Here is a 17202-nt window from a genome sequence, read left to right on the forward strand (position 1 = left end):
AACAGATTGCAGAATGGGTACAATACAGTACGGCTCAATACACACAAATGCAGACCAGAGAAAGACTTTCGTCTTGTTTACATCAGGGTCCCCCATTTTCAATTCATCATAACATATAATGACATACATGACATACATAGACAGGATTCAGTATACCTTCACACTCTATTATCTTATGCAACTCATATTCACTCCACAAACTGAAATATACATACATTGTTGAATGAACAGCCTGTTTCTTGAAGTTAGACTCTCCTCTAAATTGTAACCCCCCTCTCTATAACAGAATTTTTGGATGTTACCCGGGAGTGAATTGTTTCGTGCTTTAAACATGATTTGTGCAGTCTTAAATTCAGCCAGGTCCCGAGTTTCATGGCATGTGATTTAAAAAATAGTGTGTTTGTGTGTTCCAGATATCCTACCTTATTGATAATCAAATCAAAATCAAATGTATTTGTAAGGCCCGACAACACACGTTAATGTCCCCATGGGCCGGACATGTCTTCTTTAAACAAGTCAAGAAGAAACATCAAAACGAAGGTTCGAACATCCGTTCGAAAAACCCTGATGAAGTTTGAATCACTTTATTCAAATTGAGGATTTAGTTTGAGGATAATTTCTTTTTTCTTTTTATAAATTACGTTTTTTTTATTTTAATTTTTTAATTAAAAACAAAGGTTCGAAGGTCCGTTGGAAGAACCCTTACGAAGTTTGAATCCCAATAACAGGCTTCGGGGACAGCCTTACCAAACATATTATTTATATTATTCAAATGGACCTCAAACATGTTCCGTTGTGACGTCACAGTATGATGTCATAATAGAACTTTCTAGAACATTTGTGATGTCACAGTATGATGTCATAATAGAACATTCTAGAACATTTGTGATGTCACAGTATGATGTCATAATCAAACATTCTAGAACATTTGTGATGTCACAGTATGATGTCATAATAGGACATTCTAGAACATTTGTGATGTCACAGTATGATGTCATAATCAAACATTCTAGAACATTTGTGTATCTATTCAACAATTCTCTCAGAAGATCTCATTGTGCATCTTGAAACAGTACTGAACAGTACTGAACAGATAGACTAAACAACATAGATAATGAAGCCTGCATTTCTAAACCAAGGTGCCTTGCCTACCGTTTTGTGGAAAGAGACAATACAGAGACAATACAGACCCTATCCTGTTGGCCGGTGGTGCACAGGCATCACCCACACTTTCACAATTTCCCTGCGCGGAATTGTCTTCTAGTTTTTTTTATTATTATTTTTTTTCAATTTATGTTCGAAATAAATAAACGCATTCATTCAAGATATCTGGCCTCGCGCGGATCTCACAGCTGTGCCCGCACAGTGCAATACGGTGGGTGGCTCTGCTGAGCGGCCCTCACAGCGCGGCCCTGAGAGCAACGCTGGCTCTGCGGCTCTGCAGCTGCATACTATCGCCTCGGAGGGAAGTCGCTTTTAGCTGCAGTGTCGAGAGGGGGTGGTACGGAAATAAACCTGGCAACCACGGCTCCCGGTCTGATCAGTGGTTACCGAGGAGAAGATGGTGGACTTCGCAACAGCAACGTGCTCGAAACTCCGCTCTAAACTTTTTGAAAAATACTTACCTTCTCAACCTGGTATTAGATATAGATTACCCGGGGACACTCACAGATAATAGATAGTGAGATACGTGAAAGAAACTGACTTTCCCCTCGCCGCGGGACAACTCTAATGCCAAGAAGACGGAATACGGGAAGAGTTGTAAACGTGGTGGTGGTGTTAGCTGGAGAAGCTAACTAAACGTTAGCTTAAAGTGTAAACAACACAAAGCAGGTGTCCGGGCCGGGGTTGAGTTTTGGGAGAAGAAAAGACCCTGAAGATCATCTGGTCGCCTGCTGCTGCCTTCGCACGACCTGTCGAGGGGATCTGACAGCTCCACTGGTCACCTACCGGCGGCTCGCTTGTTGTTGTGACTTGTGCTCAGAGCACATTGCTCCAGAATGCCACGGAATAAAAAGGGGAAACGTGGCTCAAGTAAGCCGGGTAAGTGGCAATTATGTCGGGCGAGACAGCTTAGCTAAGCGATTATTTACTTTCCGCCAAGAAATCGTCAGTCTTCGAAGAGCTAACTACTTTGAATTGACAGTTAAACATGTAAGAGATGAGGATGTACAGTTTGATCGATTCTCGCCACACCTCGAACGAGCAAGGCTGATCATATCTAACATTAGGCCTGTTGTTGTTGCTACTAGCTGTCAACTCCAGCAACGTACTCCTCCTGCCATATGGCGGCAGAAGATAAACAAGTGTCAGACTTTGTTGCTCCCCCCATGACGTTTAACTTGTTATTATGAGAATAGTTTTGGGGACTGTCTGCTTAGAAAATAATGTAATGATCCGCTCGTATTATGGGATCTCCTTGTTTCTGCGGTGCATGTTCTAACAGCTATGATGATGACAACTTTGCGATATGATAGCCGCTTTTTACTAATTTGGACATAAAACGTGATCCATGTGATATAAAGTTGTTGTAAAGGTGTGGCTAGTTACAGTAGTTAAACTATAGAGACCACAGCAGCGTTTGCTTGCTGATTGTTAGTAGTGGTAGTAGTAGTAGTAGCTGACTTTGCCTCAGTAATTGCTGATCACATGTAAAGCAAACCGGGCGTTATTTTTAGTAGTTGGTGTCCACTGTCCTGTCTCTGAAAAATAGCTTATGTCAGGTAAAAAACAAAAATCGCTGTGAGGTGCCCTGGCCTGACACATGCAATGAAAGGCTTATTCTTTCTTTGCACGGATCCGTGGCCCGGGTCCCATTTTCACATGACATGATGACACATGATGACATAACATGGAAACGAATACAGTTTGCTGCATGTGAGTGGGTGTTGAGTGCATTCGTGACATTGTACAGTAGTGGTGATTGGGCAGCCGCTCAGATCGGGGGGCCACAGTGCGGATCCTGCATGTGCCTGACAGGGCGTTTCGCCCCCCCCCCCCACCTGTGGAGTGCTGTGGGTTGGGATGCATGCACATATCACGTGCACAGCGCCTACACACACTCGGCTCCCTGTACATGCCTGCAGCAAAAAATAGATAATGATGGCAGAGAGAGAGGTCCATAGCCTAGCCCATTTGGGCTGACAGTTTTGAGTCAAGTGTTTGCTGCTATTTTGATGTAGAATGCAAGAATGTGGGCTACATTCATATTGAATCATGTTTTCAAGGTGCTGCTGCGTTATAAACCAGTGCTTGAAGTATTGTGCGAAAGCAGGACATTGGTGTTTTGAATGGGATATCGGAGTTCTAGTCTGATGTTTTCTTGAATTTCTTCTCCATCAACATGATCATTATTTTGCCTTTCATCCTACCGACCCTCTCCTTCTGTCCTCTTTATATCCATCCATACACCCCTCCTTCCGTCATCTCTCCATCCATGCACACACCCACTCCCTCCTTCCATCCTCTCTCTCTCCATCCATAATTCATACAACCATCCACCCTCTTTCCATTCACCCACCCTCCATCCTCTCTTTCTCCATCCATTCATCCACCTACCCTCCATCCTCTCTCTGTCCATCAACCCATCCATCCATACATACACCCCTCCTTCCATCCTCTCTCTCCAACCATCCTTACAATACACCCCTCCTTCCATCCGCTCTCTCTCTCTCTCTCTCTCTCTCTCCCTCTCCATCCCTTCCTCCCTGCCAGGTTCTCTTCGACAGGAGGTTCTTCAGCTGCACCTGTCAGCTAAAAGCCCTCAGTCGTTGAAAGGTAACTCCTCTTCCTGTCCTTGAACCCTGTCCGTCCTCAAATTGTACCCCACACTGGCAGTGGCTCCAGCTTTCTAAGAAGAACTCTGACGCTGAATTGACCCAATACCATTACCAATAGTGTTCTTTGTGTGTGTGTGTGCAGCAGAGTAAGCTGAACTGAAGATTAACCCCATCTACAATGCATTAATCGCTTGAACCTGAACTTGAATTCTAACCTCAGATCAAGCTCAAATGCCATTCCGCAGTCATTAACCCCACCAGCCACGCACACGGCTAATGCAACCACAGCAAGCCGGCTTTAACCCTTGTTCAAAGGTTCATGCAAAGCTTCATTTCCATCCCCTGGCATTCACCCTCACACAACTTGAAACGCCACTCTCGCACATGGCTTTCTTTGGGTTGCCAACTCTTCCTGGTTCCTTCCTACAGGTAGGCTGTGTGAAACAATATGAAGTCTATGAGAGAGAGAGAGAGCACCAAATGCTCTCCGTTTATCTTCTGAATTTGTTCTGACTTTTGAGTTTTGACTCTTTCACATGCCAAGCTTAAACTCCATCCAAAATGCTGAACCCTCCGCCCCGGCTTGGACCTTGAAGACGTGATGTTAATTTCTCATTCAAAAGAGCACGGCCGATGGCTGTTCACCCTGCTTGAACTCCTGCATCCATCCATCCATCCATCCATCCATCCATCCATCCATCCATCCATCCATCCATCCATCCATTCATCATCTTCCACTGACCTCATTGTCACTTGGATCCGACAGGCTAAGTCTGGCACCGACGAGTCCCGCTGGATAGCTTTCCACCATGTGTCAGTGGGAAGACATTCACCTCATGCATTTGATATAGCACTTCCGTCGCGCTAGTCTGACCTCATTGCTCAATGTGTGAGGGGTGCTATCATGCTGCATTGCTAGTCTAATAATACTCTTATGTGTAAGGGGTGCTATCCGGCTGCATGCTAGTCTAATAATATATTCTGAGGCTGTCATCATCAACACCAGTAATAACCAGTGACTTCCAATTTGTTAATCCTTGTTCATCCTGCCGTTGCTGTATTTCCATTAATTAATTAATTAATTAATTAATTAATTAATTAATTAATTAATTAATTAATTAATTAATGACATTTATTTATTCCCATTTCCCACAAAAATTACATTGTATTCAGGGAGCGAAATTAACTTTTTGACTCACCGGCCAGTGGCGGGTAGATGGGAAGAATCTACCCGCCAAGCAGATTTCTTACCTGCCAACTTTTGTTTGATAAAAAAAAATTATTATTATTTTATATAATTTTTTTTTAAATAAAATATATATATTATATAATCATACTTGTAGTTGTATTATCTGCGAGACATCGCCACCTCGCTGTCTGCAAACAGCTCCACTGTCTGTGTGTATACTCTAGTGGCCTCCAGCTCCAGCAAGGATTCTCCGGCGCTACAGCTGGACCCTAAACTCTTACATTCAGCATGAAAGGATTCACCTGCCCTGCACCTGGACCCTAGTCAGCAGCGCTGCAGCCCTCATGCGATGTAACTGGACACTTGCAGTTGTTTATGTCGGGAGCTATCAGAAGCTAGCCAGCTGGATAACGTTACACAATGCCTCATGTATTAAACTAAAAGTGAATAGTTGACTGGGTCATTTTGTAACAGTAGCTAACATCAGCTCACGGAGGTCTCTCTGACTAGACTAACATCAGTCACGGTGACTGTTTACATGCAGCATACAGAAACAGGTAGGGGAGGTTTAGGAGCAGCAATGCGCTACGTGTCTGTGCTCAGACAGCGAGTGAGAACTCCGCTCAGAATTGGATCATGATTTTCGGTTTTCACATGACCATTTGATTGGCCGCCACACAGCGGTCAGTCCTCTAAGTGGGAGGCGCCAAACGTAAAAACTGCCCGCAAATGGCGGTCGGCGCTCTAGTTTCGGTCCCTGATTGTATTGCTTTATTGGACAGACCGGCAGAGAGGAAGGATGGGAGAAGATATGGGGGGAGGACATGCGGCAAAGGTCACTGGGTCCGGGAGTCGAACCCGGGATGGCCGGGTTGCACTGCAGCGCAGTTAGGTGGTGCACCACCCTGGCGCCCCTCCCACTACATTTCTATTTTATTTATTTAATTATTATTAATAAAAAGTTTCTTAACATTATCATTCTTTTTCGGGTGCCCAGTATCATTACGTCAGTCATAATTGAGATTCCTGTTTTCATGCTTTCCGTCTTGCCTCGATTATTTACAACCGTTATTCTTTTCTTTGTCATACTGTAGTTGTCGCTCTTGTATTCTGTCACCATTAAAGCTCTCATATAGTATGAGCCGCCTGTTATATTTCTCATCTGTTCAAGGAAATTTGCACCCGCATGCCATGGCTTGGAAGAGTTCCCGCCCCCCTTGTTCTTCTAATAGACAAGAGGCAAGTCTGTCCTAACCCCTAGGCATGCCTCCGGTTCGACTGTCAAGCGTTTGAATGATTTCTCACAGTATACAGTAACTCTTGAAAAAAGATTTGGTAAAAACAAAAAAAAGTATACAGTAACTGAGTGGAGGCGAACCATGTGATCTGGGAGCACACCCTTCCACGTAACCAAGATCTGCCTGTGTGTGTGGGAGCACGAGTGTGAAGGTTGATCACTGGGAAACTGGATGACTGATACCGACTTAGTTACAAGAGTGACTTATCTCAAGTTTGAGGTCTGGTGTAAATGCAAAGTTTTTCGGGCTATCATGACAGGGATTTCATCACTTCAAAAGCCCTGTTTTTTTTTTTTTTTTTAACAGGGCTTTTGAAGTGATTAACCCTTTATCTGCCAGGGATTATTCTGATCATATACCCCTCTCTGCCACTGTTGAAAGTCTATGGAGATGTTCCCCTTCTTTGCAGGGCTATAACTTTTTAAATTGTATTGCTAAATTGATATTACTATGGCCCATTCAATGTCAAGTATCTATCGTTTAGGATGTAGCAACGTTCTACTTTTTCATTCACATATTCATACTAAAATATGGTCTAAAGTATAAATATGTTTTTATCGTTTTCTGCAGCATTCTGCAGAACGTGAGTTATTGCCAAAAATGCATTATATTGATGATCAAATACAGTTTGATAGCGATCGGCGCCAGATAAAAAATTTCAAATGTACGTGCTTCTAGAAGTTACTACTCATCATCTGATGTTGACCGGATGGGGGGGGGGGTCGTTTATAATTCCGTGGCCAACGTTAGATGATTCATGTAGTGTGGGTGATATGATCATCAGAGCAGTTTGTATCGAACACAGTAATAATAAACGCTGAAACTTACCCCAGTCTCCTCGGGCCGTTGGGCGATCAGCTTGGAGTAGAACGTTTTCTATTATGGGATGTTGATCCATTCTAGATGAACCATTTCCAGGTTGTATAATACTATATACGTCCAAATAACGTTGTTTATTGAGTTAGGGCGAGCGATTGATTATCCAGTGTGTCGAGATGGAGCCCCGGGAGCTATAGCGAGTGGCCGGACGGAATTTGGATGAGCACCACTTTCGGTTTCCGGTTTGCTGTTTGGGCGATCCGCCGATCGGCCACCAGATGGCGCTCTTGAACCGTTTGAGAGTTGAGAGGAGATCAACAGGAGATCTCAAGTCTCCGCGGGTGAAATATGATTGCCATCACAGATTTTTGAAATATTGATCTCAATGACGTGTTACGGCGTCATTGGCAGATTACGCATGGCGTGTTAAGATAAGATATTCCTTTATTGATCCCCTTGGGGAAATTCAGGCATCATAGCAGCATGGGGGGGAGGGGGGGGGTACAGGTAGTAAAACAACACAGTATACAGGTAGTAAAAGACAACACAGGCAGTGTAAACAATTTGATCAATATGGTCAATATAATTTACTATCTGACTAGCTGAGGAATATTCACATTATTCACAGTGTCACATAAGGTGCAGTATGCATGAGGTAGTGTTATAATTTACTATCTACTGAGTATACATTAATCAAAGTACCAGGGTAGTCTACTTTGTCCCCCTTGGGTTCCTATAAGTCCCAGGTCAATGTCTGGTAGCAGTCGCTGTCGCTGCCCCCTGTTGTGGGGCCTGGAGGCTGCTAGTCGCTGCCCACTGTTGTGGAGCCTGATGGCCGCTGGTATGAAGGACTGTCCGAGGCGGTTAGTTGAGTGTCGGGGGGGAATGAGTCTGTGGCTGAACGAGCTTCTCATCTTGACTAGCTCGTCGTAGAGGGGGTGGTAGGGGTTCTCCATGATGGCATCCAGCTAACTTATCATCCCCCTCTCTACCATCACCTCAAGTCTAGGTAGCTCGACTCCCACCACGGAGCTAGCCTTCCTCACCAGCTTGTTGAGCTTGTTGGTGTCCCTTGAGTTGATGTAGCCTCCCCAGCATGCCACAGCATAGAAGAGGATGCTGGCCACAACAGACTGTTAACTCGTCCTTGGCGATTAAAGGGTTAAATCACTGCACCCAGGCAGCAGTGATTTGGCGAAAAATAGTTCTGAGTATATATCTGCTTAGAAAACGAAAACGTAAATTTATTTTCTCCACGTGGTAAATACACAGTTCACAACATGTTTACAGGAACGTTTTGGAGTGTATTTCGTGACTGTTGGGAACTAGGCTACACTGGCACACCTACTTCCAGTGAATGACGCTACGCTAGGCTAACTGTGCGGCTGTTCCCTAAGCCTAATTCATGCACAGAGAAGAAAAGGGTATGTACAGGGCTGTACACTGCGATGATCTCGTCGCGAATTGCCCCTTTAATTGGCCGTTGCGATTGGTAAATATTATCTGGGGGCGGGCTTGCGAGTAGTGCTTTCAAGCCTTGCATTCGCATTTCACTCCTAAATTATCCAAGGCAGTGTGATGACGCGATGACGTCACTCACGCGAGCTGAGCAGTGAGCACTCAGCAGGTATGATCAGCGGGAACAATCGACTGAGCACTCACTCTGATAGACTGGCTGACTGTCTGATTTAGCTATGAAGAAAAGTAACGTTAGTATTGCTTCATATTTTCGACGCGTTCGACCTCCTATAGTGAGCCGAACTGAACTGAACTCAGACACACGGAGAGAGCTGCGGCGTCTGCTGCTCCTCCTCCCTCCCGCTGTTGTAAACACTAGTCTCTAGTGGGACACTGGAACCTCGGTGAGCCTGCCAGCCGGCTAGCTACTGATAGCTATCAACAAATGCTCCAGTAAGTCTAGTAGTGCATGATAGCTCACGTTAGCTTTACTGTTCAAAACGAAACGTCCCATTAAACTAAATAGTTCAGATAGCTCCTGATATCAATGTCTAGTTATAACACTGAGTCGATGCGTATTCGAGCTGAGGGCACGCTGAATATAGTCAATAGGGACCAGCTGCAGCGCCGGAGAATCCTGGCCGTAGCTGGAGGCTACAGTATAGGGTCCAGCTGCATCTCCGGGGAATCCTGGCCGTAGCTGGAGGCTACTCGAGTACACACAGACAGTGGAGCTGGTTGCATATAGCGAGCATTTAGACTTGTTGCGTGGTGGCGATGTCTCGCAGATAATACAACTACAAGTATGATTATATAATATATATATTTTATTAAAAAAAAATTATATAAAATAATTTTTTTTCGTTTTTTTTTAAAATTAAAAACAATCAATATAAATAATGGTAAAATTGTTATTTAAAATTTTGCCCCTAAAAAATATTTTTTGCCCCTAAATTTCTCATTTAGGGGCAAGTGTGCCCCTAGTGAAAAAGCTTAGCGTACAGCCCTGATGTATCTGCTTGTCTAACTCCAGGGTAGATGGCAAATAAGCGAATTTCCCAAAAAGTTGGCGTGTTCCTTTAACCCTGGCTGGAACCCACCGGCTACGTTGCCACGTAAAGCACTTTAAAAGCCAGGGATCTGAAGATGAGTTTCTGCACCAAGAGGCTGAACTCTGACCAGCAGGGGTGCGTCTTCCCATTGGTCTCTACCAGATCCCCGTCTAGTGTGCCGACACCCTAAATATCCCTGGATATTAAATGACCAAGAAAGCTTGTCTAGCTATTAGGGGTGGGAATCACCAGTTTAATCACGATACGATACGATATCGATTCTTTGGACAAAGATACGATATTATCCGATATCACACAGTCTGCCACGATACGATACGATTCGATTCAGGTGCCTGCGATCGATATGAGATGATATTATGTGCCCATTTAATACAATCAGTAACATTTAAATCAACAAACAAAAAAGGCAATGGAAATATCATGACATTTTTTTTTTTGAGCTCTTCCAGACATTTAAATGAAAAACAATCTATTGTTTTTAATACAAATAGACCTCCTGTTCACTGTTTTTGGTTCATTTCTTTTTTTTCTCGATATTAATATCCTATTCACTGTCACAGAGCTGTATTTTGGCTGGAAAAGCATATTGGGAGTCCCAAGGTGCAGTACCGGCCAGATCCTGTTAGTGGGGCTATCCCCGAGAATGCACCCTCCCAGTCCCCACTTCTCTCTGCCTATGGCTCTGGGTTAGCTTGTTAGCTCACGCTAAAGTAACGTTATCTTCGATCTTTAACGCGACGTGGGCATAATGGAGTGACGAGGATTGCAAAGCAGGTTAGATGCATTGGACCCGTTGTGGAATAAAACAGCAGGGACATGTTTTGGGTCACAGAATAGGCACACTAGTCTTGCTCTAGTAGTGACGCTCTAGACGCTACTGGCAGCTGTTGATGTTAAACGGAGTTTGAGTTTCACAACACTGGGCGCGGGGCGATGACGTCGCCGTCGCCGGATTTTCAAAATAAGAGTATCGCAATATGAATCGATCTTTTTACGTGGCATCGATCCTATTTGATTATTGATAATAGATCGATCTGGATCGATGTATCGTCCCACCCCTACTAGCTATGACGTCGGCTCTTTGCCCCGGAAAGCTCCATAATGTTCCCTCTTTGTAGGCTACATTCCTCTCGGCATCCGCTCTCCCATTCGTCGCTCTCCTTAGTGAAGTCCTGCCGGGTCAATGCTTTGGCTCCTGGAAGTAAAGTAGAGAATAGATCTATGGTGACTGACATGTTTATTTTGCCACAAGGAATTACAACTGAAAGGAACTGTTAAAGAATGTTAGGACATTTACATTTAGTCATCTAGCTGACGCTTTTATCCAAAACGACTTACAAGTTCTGTACAACAAGTCAGCAGGAAGAGACCGCTCTGTTCGTCAAACAGTGTCAAACTTGAGTGCATATTGGCATAGTAGGTACTAGGTAGTAATTTAGGCAAGGTAGATTCCTTAGTACATAATAGTATTTAAGGCTCAGACCACTTATCGATAACAACTGCGTGAAATCGATAAGTGGCATTACCTAATGATTTGTTTGCATGTGTATAAAAAAAAGAGTGAATTTTCCTTTTTTATAATTTTTTTTAATACTTTATACTAGGGATGCCCCGATCACGTTTTTTGCCACCGATACCGATCACCGATCGTCGTGAGCCATATCGGCCGATACCGATCCGATACGATCGTTTTTGATTAAAAAGAAATTAAAGATTATATATAAATTTTTTCTTTTTTTTTAATAAAATATATATATTATATAATTAGACTTGTACTTGTATTATCTGCGAGACATCGCCACCACGCAACAAGTCAAAATGCTCGCTATCTGCAAACAGCTCCACTGTCTGTGTGTACTCTAGTAGCCTCCAGCTCCAAAAAGGATTCTCCTGTGCTGCAGCGGGACCCTATTGGTAACGTTATGCTTTGGTCATTTCACATTCAGCAAGCCCTCAGCTCGAATACGCATTAAATCAATGTTATAAGACATTGATATCAAGAGCTATCTGTAGCTACTGCTAGCCGGCTAGATGACGTTAACACTTTGGTTGCCTAAGGTTAAATTAATGATATACCATAGATTGCCAGCGCTATTTGTCTATGGAGAAAGTCCCCTTCTTTGCAGGGCTATAACTTTTTAAATTCTATTGCTACATTGCCATTATTAGGGCCCATTCAAAGTCCTATATGTATTGTTCATTGTGTAGCAACGTTAAACTTTTTCATTCACATATTCATAGTAAAGTATGGTCTAATGTATAAGTATGTTTTCATCTCTTTCTGCAGCTTTCTCCAGAACGTGATATATAGCCCCAAATGCATTATATTGATGATGAAATACAGTTTGATGGCAATCAGCGCGATATAAAAAATTCCAACTAGACGTACTTCTAGAAGTTACTACACGTCATCTGATGTTGACCGGATGGGCGAGGGGGCGTTTATAATTCCGTGGGCAGCGTTATACCAATCATCTAATGTGGGTCAAATGTTCATCATAGCAGTTAGTGTCGAACACGGTAATATTACACGCTAAAACTCACCCCAGTCTCCGCGGGCCGTTGGGCGATCAGCGTGGGGTAGACAGTTTTCCATTATGGGATGTTGAAATAGTCGGTCCATTTCCAGGTTGTATAATAATATATACGTCCAAATCATGTTGTTTTTTCGAGTTATTTGCAGCGATCGATGTTCACTGTGTGAAGACGGAGTCTCTCTAACATTAGCGAGTGCCCGGACCCCATATGGAGTGAGTCCTACCGGGTTAAAGGTTGACATCCGGTTTCGATCTGCCGATCGGCCACCAGATGGCGGTCTTGAACCGCTAGAGGATTGAGAGGAGATCACACTTGTGTCTCAGGCCAGCGGAGGGACATTATGAATCCGATCGCAGATTTTTGAAATATTGATATAAAGACGACGTACAGCGTCCCCCGGCAACTTTAGCATGGCCAGCAAAGACGTCTAAAGACGCCCCCTGGCAGTCAAAGTGTTAAGACAGAACTTTAGTTCAATGGGACATTTCGTTTTGAACAGTAAACTAACGTCAGCTAACGCAAGCTAACGCAAGCTACCGGAGGTATGAACATGGACTACTAGATTTTCTGGATCATTTGTTGATATCAGGAGCTATCGGTAGCTAGCCGGCTAAATACCGTTAGACAATGCCTACTAAACGTGAATAGTTGACTGGGTAATTTTGTTTAAACAGTAACGATAGCTAGGTAGCTAACGTTAGCGCAGGTCGAATGCACTACAGACTCGAGCAGAGGAGCCGCACCTCTTTGTTTACAAACTCTACACGGAGGCGGGCGGGGCTAGGGAGGAGGAGCAGTTTGCAGGTCCTGTGCGTCTGAGACAAGCGAGTGAGATATCCACTTGATCAGTTTCCGCGATCGGCGAATATGACTCATTATCGGAATTCCCCGATCGCATATTTATACTGATTATCGGCCGATAACGATCGGTGGCCGATCGATCGGGGCATCCCTACTTTATACTATACTAAAATACTAGGAAATACTAGGTATTGTGGCATGTTTTACTTAAAACATCCCCATTTCATTTAAATTCAGTTGAATTGCAAACTCTGCACTGTGCATTCAATATGCAGTGCACTCCTCCATCACATCCAGAGACCACCGACTATAAAATGAGAAGGATCACTGTGGTAGTTTTGAATGGGGAAATCTGTAACACTAAAGAAGATGGCGGGAACGACATAATTGCTGCAAAATAAACATACATTTGTTGTTTAAATTACATTATTATTATTATAAAATGTGTATAAAATATTGATATTTATCGATGATTTTGTCCCGATTTATCAATTCTTCCAAATGGCATATCGTCTCAGCCTTAATAGTATTATGCAGTACAAAGGATAGGATATTATTTTTACGTTTTCTTTTTTTCTTTCAGATATAGATTGAAGAAGTGTGTATTTAGTCGACAACAGAAAATTGGGTGGGTTTGGGCTGTTCTGAGGGGAACTCAAGGACTCAAGAAAGTATTTAATTTTGTCCTGTTACAGATGGGTAAAGATTATGATTGTTAATAAATGGCTCTGGGTATTCACAGGTATAACCATAGATATATAATAATGAATAGATAGGTAGTTTGTAACGCGACTATTTTAAAGTGACAAGTAAAAAGCCGCTGAGAGGGCTTGGGCAGGGAGATCTGTCCGACACGCGAGTCCAATGAATGAGCCTGAGTCCGTAGCTGCAATTCAAGGGTGTTTATTTCAGCCTTCGGTTACATGCTCTTGCAGATGTTATATGATTTCGATGGTAACTGGGTAACGTAATGCGGTCAACAGAAATATAGGCACCCTGCCTCACCCTCTCTCTGTAACAAACAAACACTGAGTGGTTCCCAGACACAGGTGATATTAATTACCCTTCTTCCCACACCTCCAGACAGACACACCCACCACCACCATTGACAAAATGACCTACACCTCCCTGCTCCCACATAGTTCATTATTCTATATCTCTGGTTACACCTGTGTTTGTGCTTCTAAATACAGTGGAAACTGATGACAGATTGACATTGCCATTTGGAAGGGCAGTGTTACCCATAGTGTTAGTTTATCACGGTAGTGTCAACCCATAAGTATATACTTTTTCATATAATATACTTCATATATCTATTTTGTATATACACTACACAAGTTATACACATACAGTATGTACATTACAATGCACTTTGCTGCTCCTTTGCACTTGCTTACTTAATGTAGTTGTACTCTGTACTTGTACCCTGTCCAATGGCAATAAACTTTACTCTAATCTAATACGTGGGACTTGGAACAGATTTGGCAACTAATGGATTTGGCAGCACTCGTAGAAGTCTAAAGCACTATTGAAAAGAGATTAACATTAGCTTAACCTCCTGCATTTCACGGTTGCTGTAGATGTTTTTGAACCATTCAAATTAACTCAAAAAGGCATTTAGCTGATTTTTAATCCTTAATCCTATGGTTCTGTTGTGAGGAGGTCATGTAAAATAAGATATTCCAGTGTCTGAAGCATGGGGGAGAGGAGGTACAGGTATGGTCAGGGTACTAGAAGAAATACATAAATATAGGCAATAAAATAATCTGAATATGAGAAAAAAGGCGGTTGGTGGAGTGTCTGGGTGTATGATTCTGGCTGACTCGTGCTTAGGGATGGGAATTGATAGGATTTTATCGATACGATTCCATTATCGATTCTGCTTATCGATTCGATTCTTTATCGATACCCTTATCGATACCTGATCAATTTATAATTTACATAAATAAATTGGAAATGCAACAGAACTACATTTACATTTAGTCATTTAGCTGACGCTTTTATCCAAAGCGACTTACAAGTTCTGTACGACAAGCCATCAGGAAGGGCACAACTCTATCAGCTGAGCAACAATGTTCATCAAAGTGTTGAGTGCTACAGTGTAGGTTAGTTTATTAGGACAAGTGCATGACAGTACGGTTAGTTAGGGTTAGATATATTTTTTTTTATTCAGATAATGGTTGAAGAAGTGCGTCTTTAGTCGACGGCGAAAGATTGGACGTGATTCGGCTGTCCTAACTGGGGTGGGTAGTTCATTCCACCATTGTGGGGCAAGGACTGAGAATAGGCGACTTCTCTTTGATGACCCTCCCGGAGCTTGGATAGGAGTAGGTTTGAGGCGGCCAGAAGATGCAGAGCGTAGGGGTCTAAGCTGGTTAGAATAACAACATGCAACTTGACATTTCTGATTGTCATTTATTGTTGAGCCCCCATGTCAGAAAAATACAAAAACTGTAAAAAATAAAACATTAACTATAGCCTACACTTAAATAAAATAATGTATTTGAGATTCTCTTAAAATGTATTTATTTTTTTATTCTTAAACTAATTTAATCTATTGAATAACAGGTTGTTATTCCTCCGACTTCTGTCTCACACACACACACACACACACACACACACACACACACACACACACACACACACACAGACACAGAGACAGAGCTCCCTCCCCGGGCCCCTGTCCTTTAAGTTATTGGCTTGTGTTGCTACACGGACACATTTGTATGTTGCACCACCATGGTACTTCCTGGCTTACAGTGTAGACTTGTAAATAAACACTGCAGCTCTTATTATATGTGAACTAAAGAGTACAAGGTTTACACAACAGCCCCCACCTGCTGTTTTATTGTATTTGTACCTGTACTATCCGCTGTCAGCTGTTTATCTCTCTTTGTGAGCTTGATTAAATAGCGTTAGCTCATGCTAGATAGCGTTAGCTCCGCGGCTAATTTTAGCTCACCCTGACCTAAATCAATGACTAGGTTCTAAAGCATTCAAGTAGTTTTCACTGCACATAGAAGTAGCCAAACAGCGGGAGCATTTCGGGAGCATATTACCAAAATCCAGGCAATTTCGAGCCCTTAAGAAATCAAATAAGTCTGCCATGGCTACATGCTAACGCTAACGTTGTTTTGAAAACCTGGCAGCGATAAGGGAATCGAAAGTCACGGGAGGCACACGGTTCCAGGCATCGGCCAATTAGGAATTTCGATTCCCATCCCTACTCGTGCTTCTCATCTTGGCTAGTTCCTCATAGAGGGGGTTTGAGGTAGGGCTGGGCGATATGGCCTCTAAATGATATCGCGATATTTTTTGGCCATATCACGATACACGATATATATCGCGATATTTTGACATTTCCTCTAAAGCACTTAAAAATGCTTGATTTAACCCTTTGATTAGAGCCATATGAAATCCGCGATCACGGAATCGCGGACGGAATCGCGGAATTGAGCAATATTTTTTTTTAATGTTGTGGGACTTGTACATCACTTTGTTCAACTTTGTCAGTGCTGTAAAGTTTAAACCTTTTTAAATCTTAGACAAACAAAACACTTTGCTTTCATGAAATATTGTAAGCCGTCATTTGAGGCTTTATAAAAGCAGCACAATGAACACAAATCTGTCAGTGCCGAGTCCGACCTCATCTTAAATAACAAACAGCATTGCTTGTTGTAATTAACAAAGAGAGGCAGAGTTGATTTTGCAAAAAAATATATATATATCATTTATATTTTTATATTTTTTAATAATCAAATTTTATTTTCATATTCGAATCCCATGCCCATCGAACGAAGCTTTGAAGTATTTAAGACAGCCCTATTAAATGGACTGTTATATCTTATTAAATTGTGGACATTTATTCATTCCCACTTATTAGACACTATTTATGATGGTAAAATGGGCGTACAAAGCAAAATACAGAATTCTGAAATATTAAAACGGAAAAAACGGAATTTGGAAAAGAATAAAATGCAATTTGGAAAAAAATAAAACGGATTTCATATGGCTCTACCTTTGATGCATACAGTCATGCCAATATGATGATTATAATAAGTCCCTGAAAAATATGTTTCCATTATTAAACCATGAAGATGCTTTAAAAAATTATTAAATGAAAATGTACTAAGAGTAGTCTACTAACACACTAATAAAAATTTTTATTTACATCTAAGACAATTTATATACAAACTATTGGGTGCCAAAGACTTTTGCACAGTACTGTGTTTTCTATCCACTTTAGC

The 17202-nt window shown here is 42.3% G+C and overlaps 1 protein-coding gene across 1 annotated transcript in view; it reads left to right on the forward strand.

Moving 5' to 3' along the window:
• The first annotated feature begins 1557 nt into the window (after nucleotides 1-1557).
• Nucleotides 1558-17202, forward strand: part of ifrd2 (interferon-related developmental regulator 2) — a 60659-nt gene continuing 45014 nt past the window's right edge. The window contains exon 1 of the mRNA XM_084333264.1: nucleotides 1558-2043. Coding sequence (XP_084189390.1) covers nucleotides 2001-2043 — 43 coding nt within the window. The 5' untranslated portion in view covers nucleotides 1558-2000. The remainder of the gene's footprint in view (nucleotides 2044-17202) is intronic.

The sequence above is a fragment of the Notolepis coatsorum genome (genome assembly GCF_963971535.1).
Source record: "Notolepis coatsorum genome assembly, chromosome: 17".
NCBI lineage: Eukaryota > Metazoa > Chordata > Actinopteri > Aulopiformes > Paralepididae > Notolepis > Notolepis coatsorum.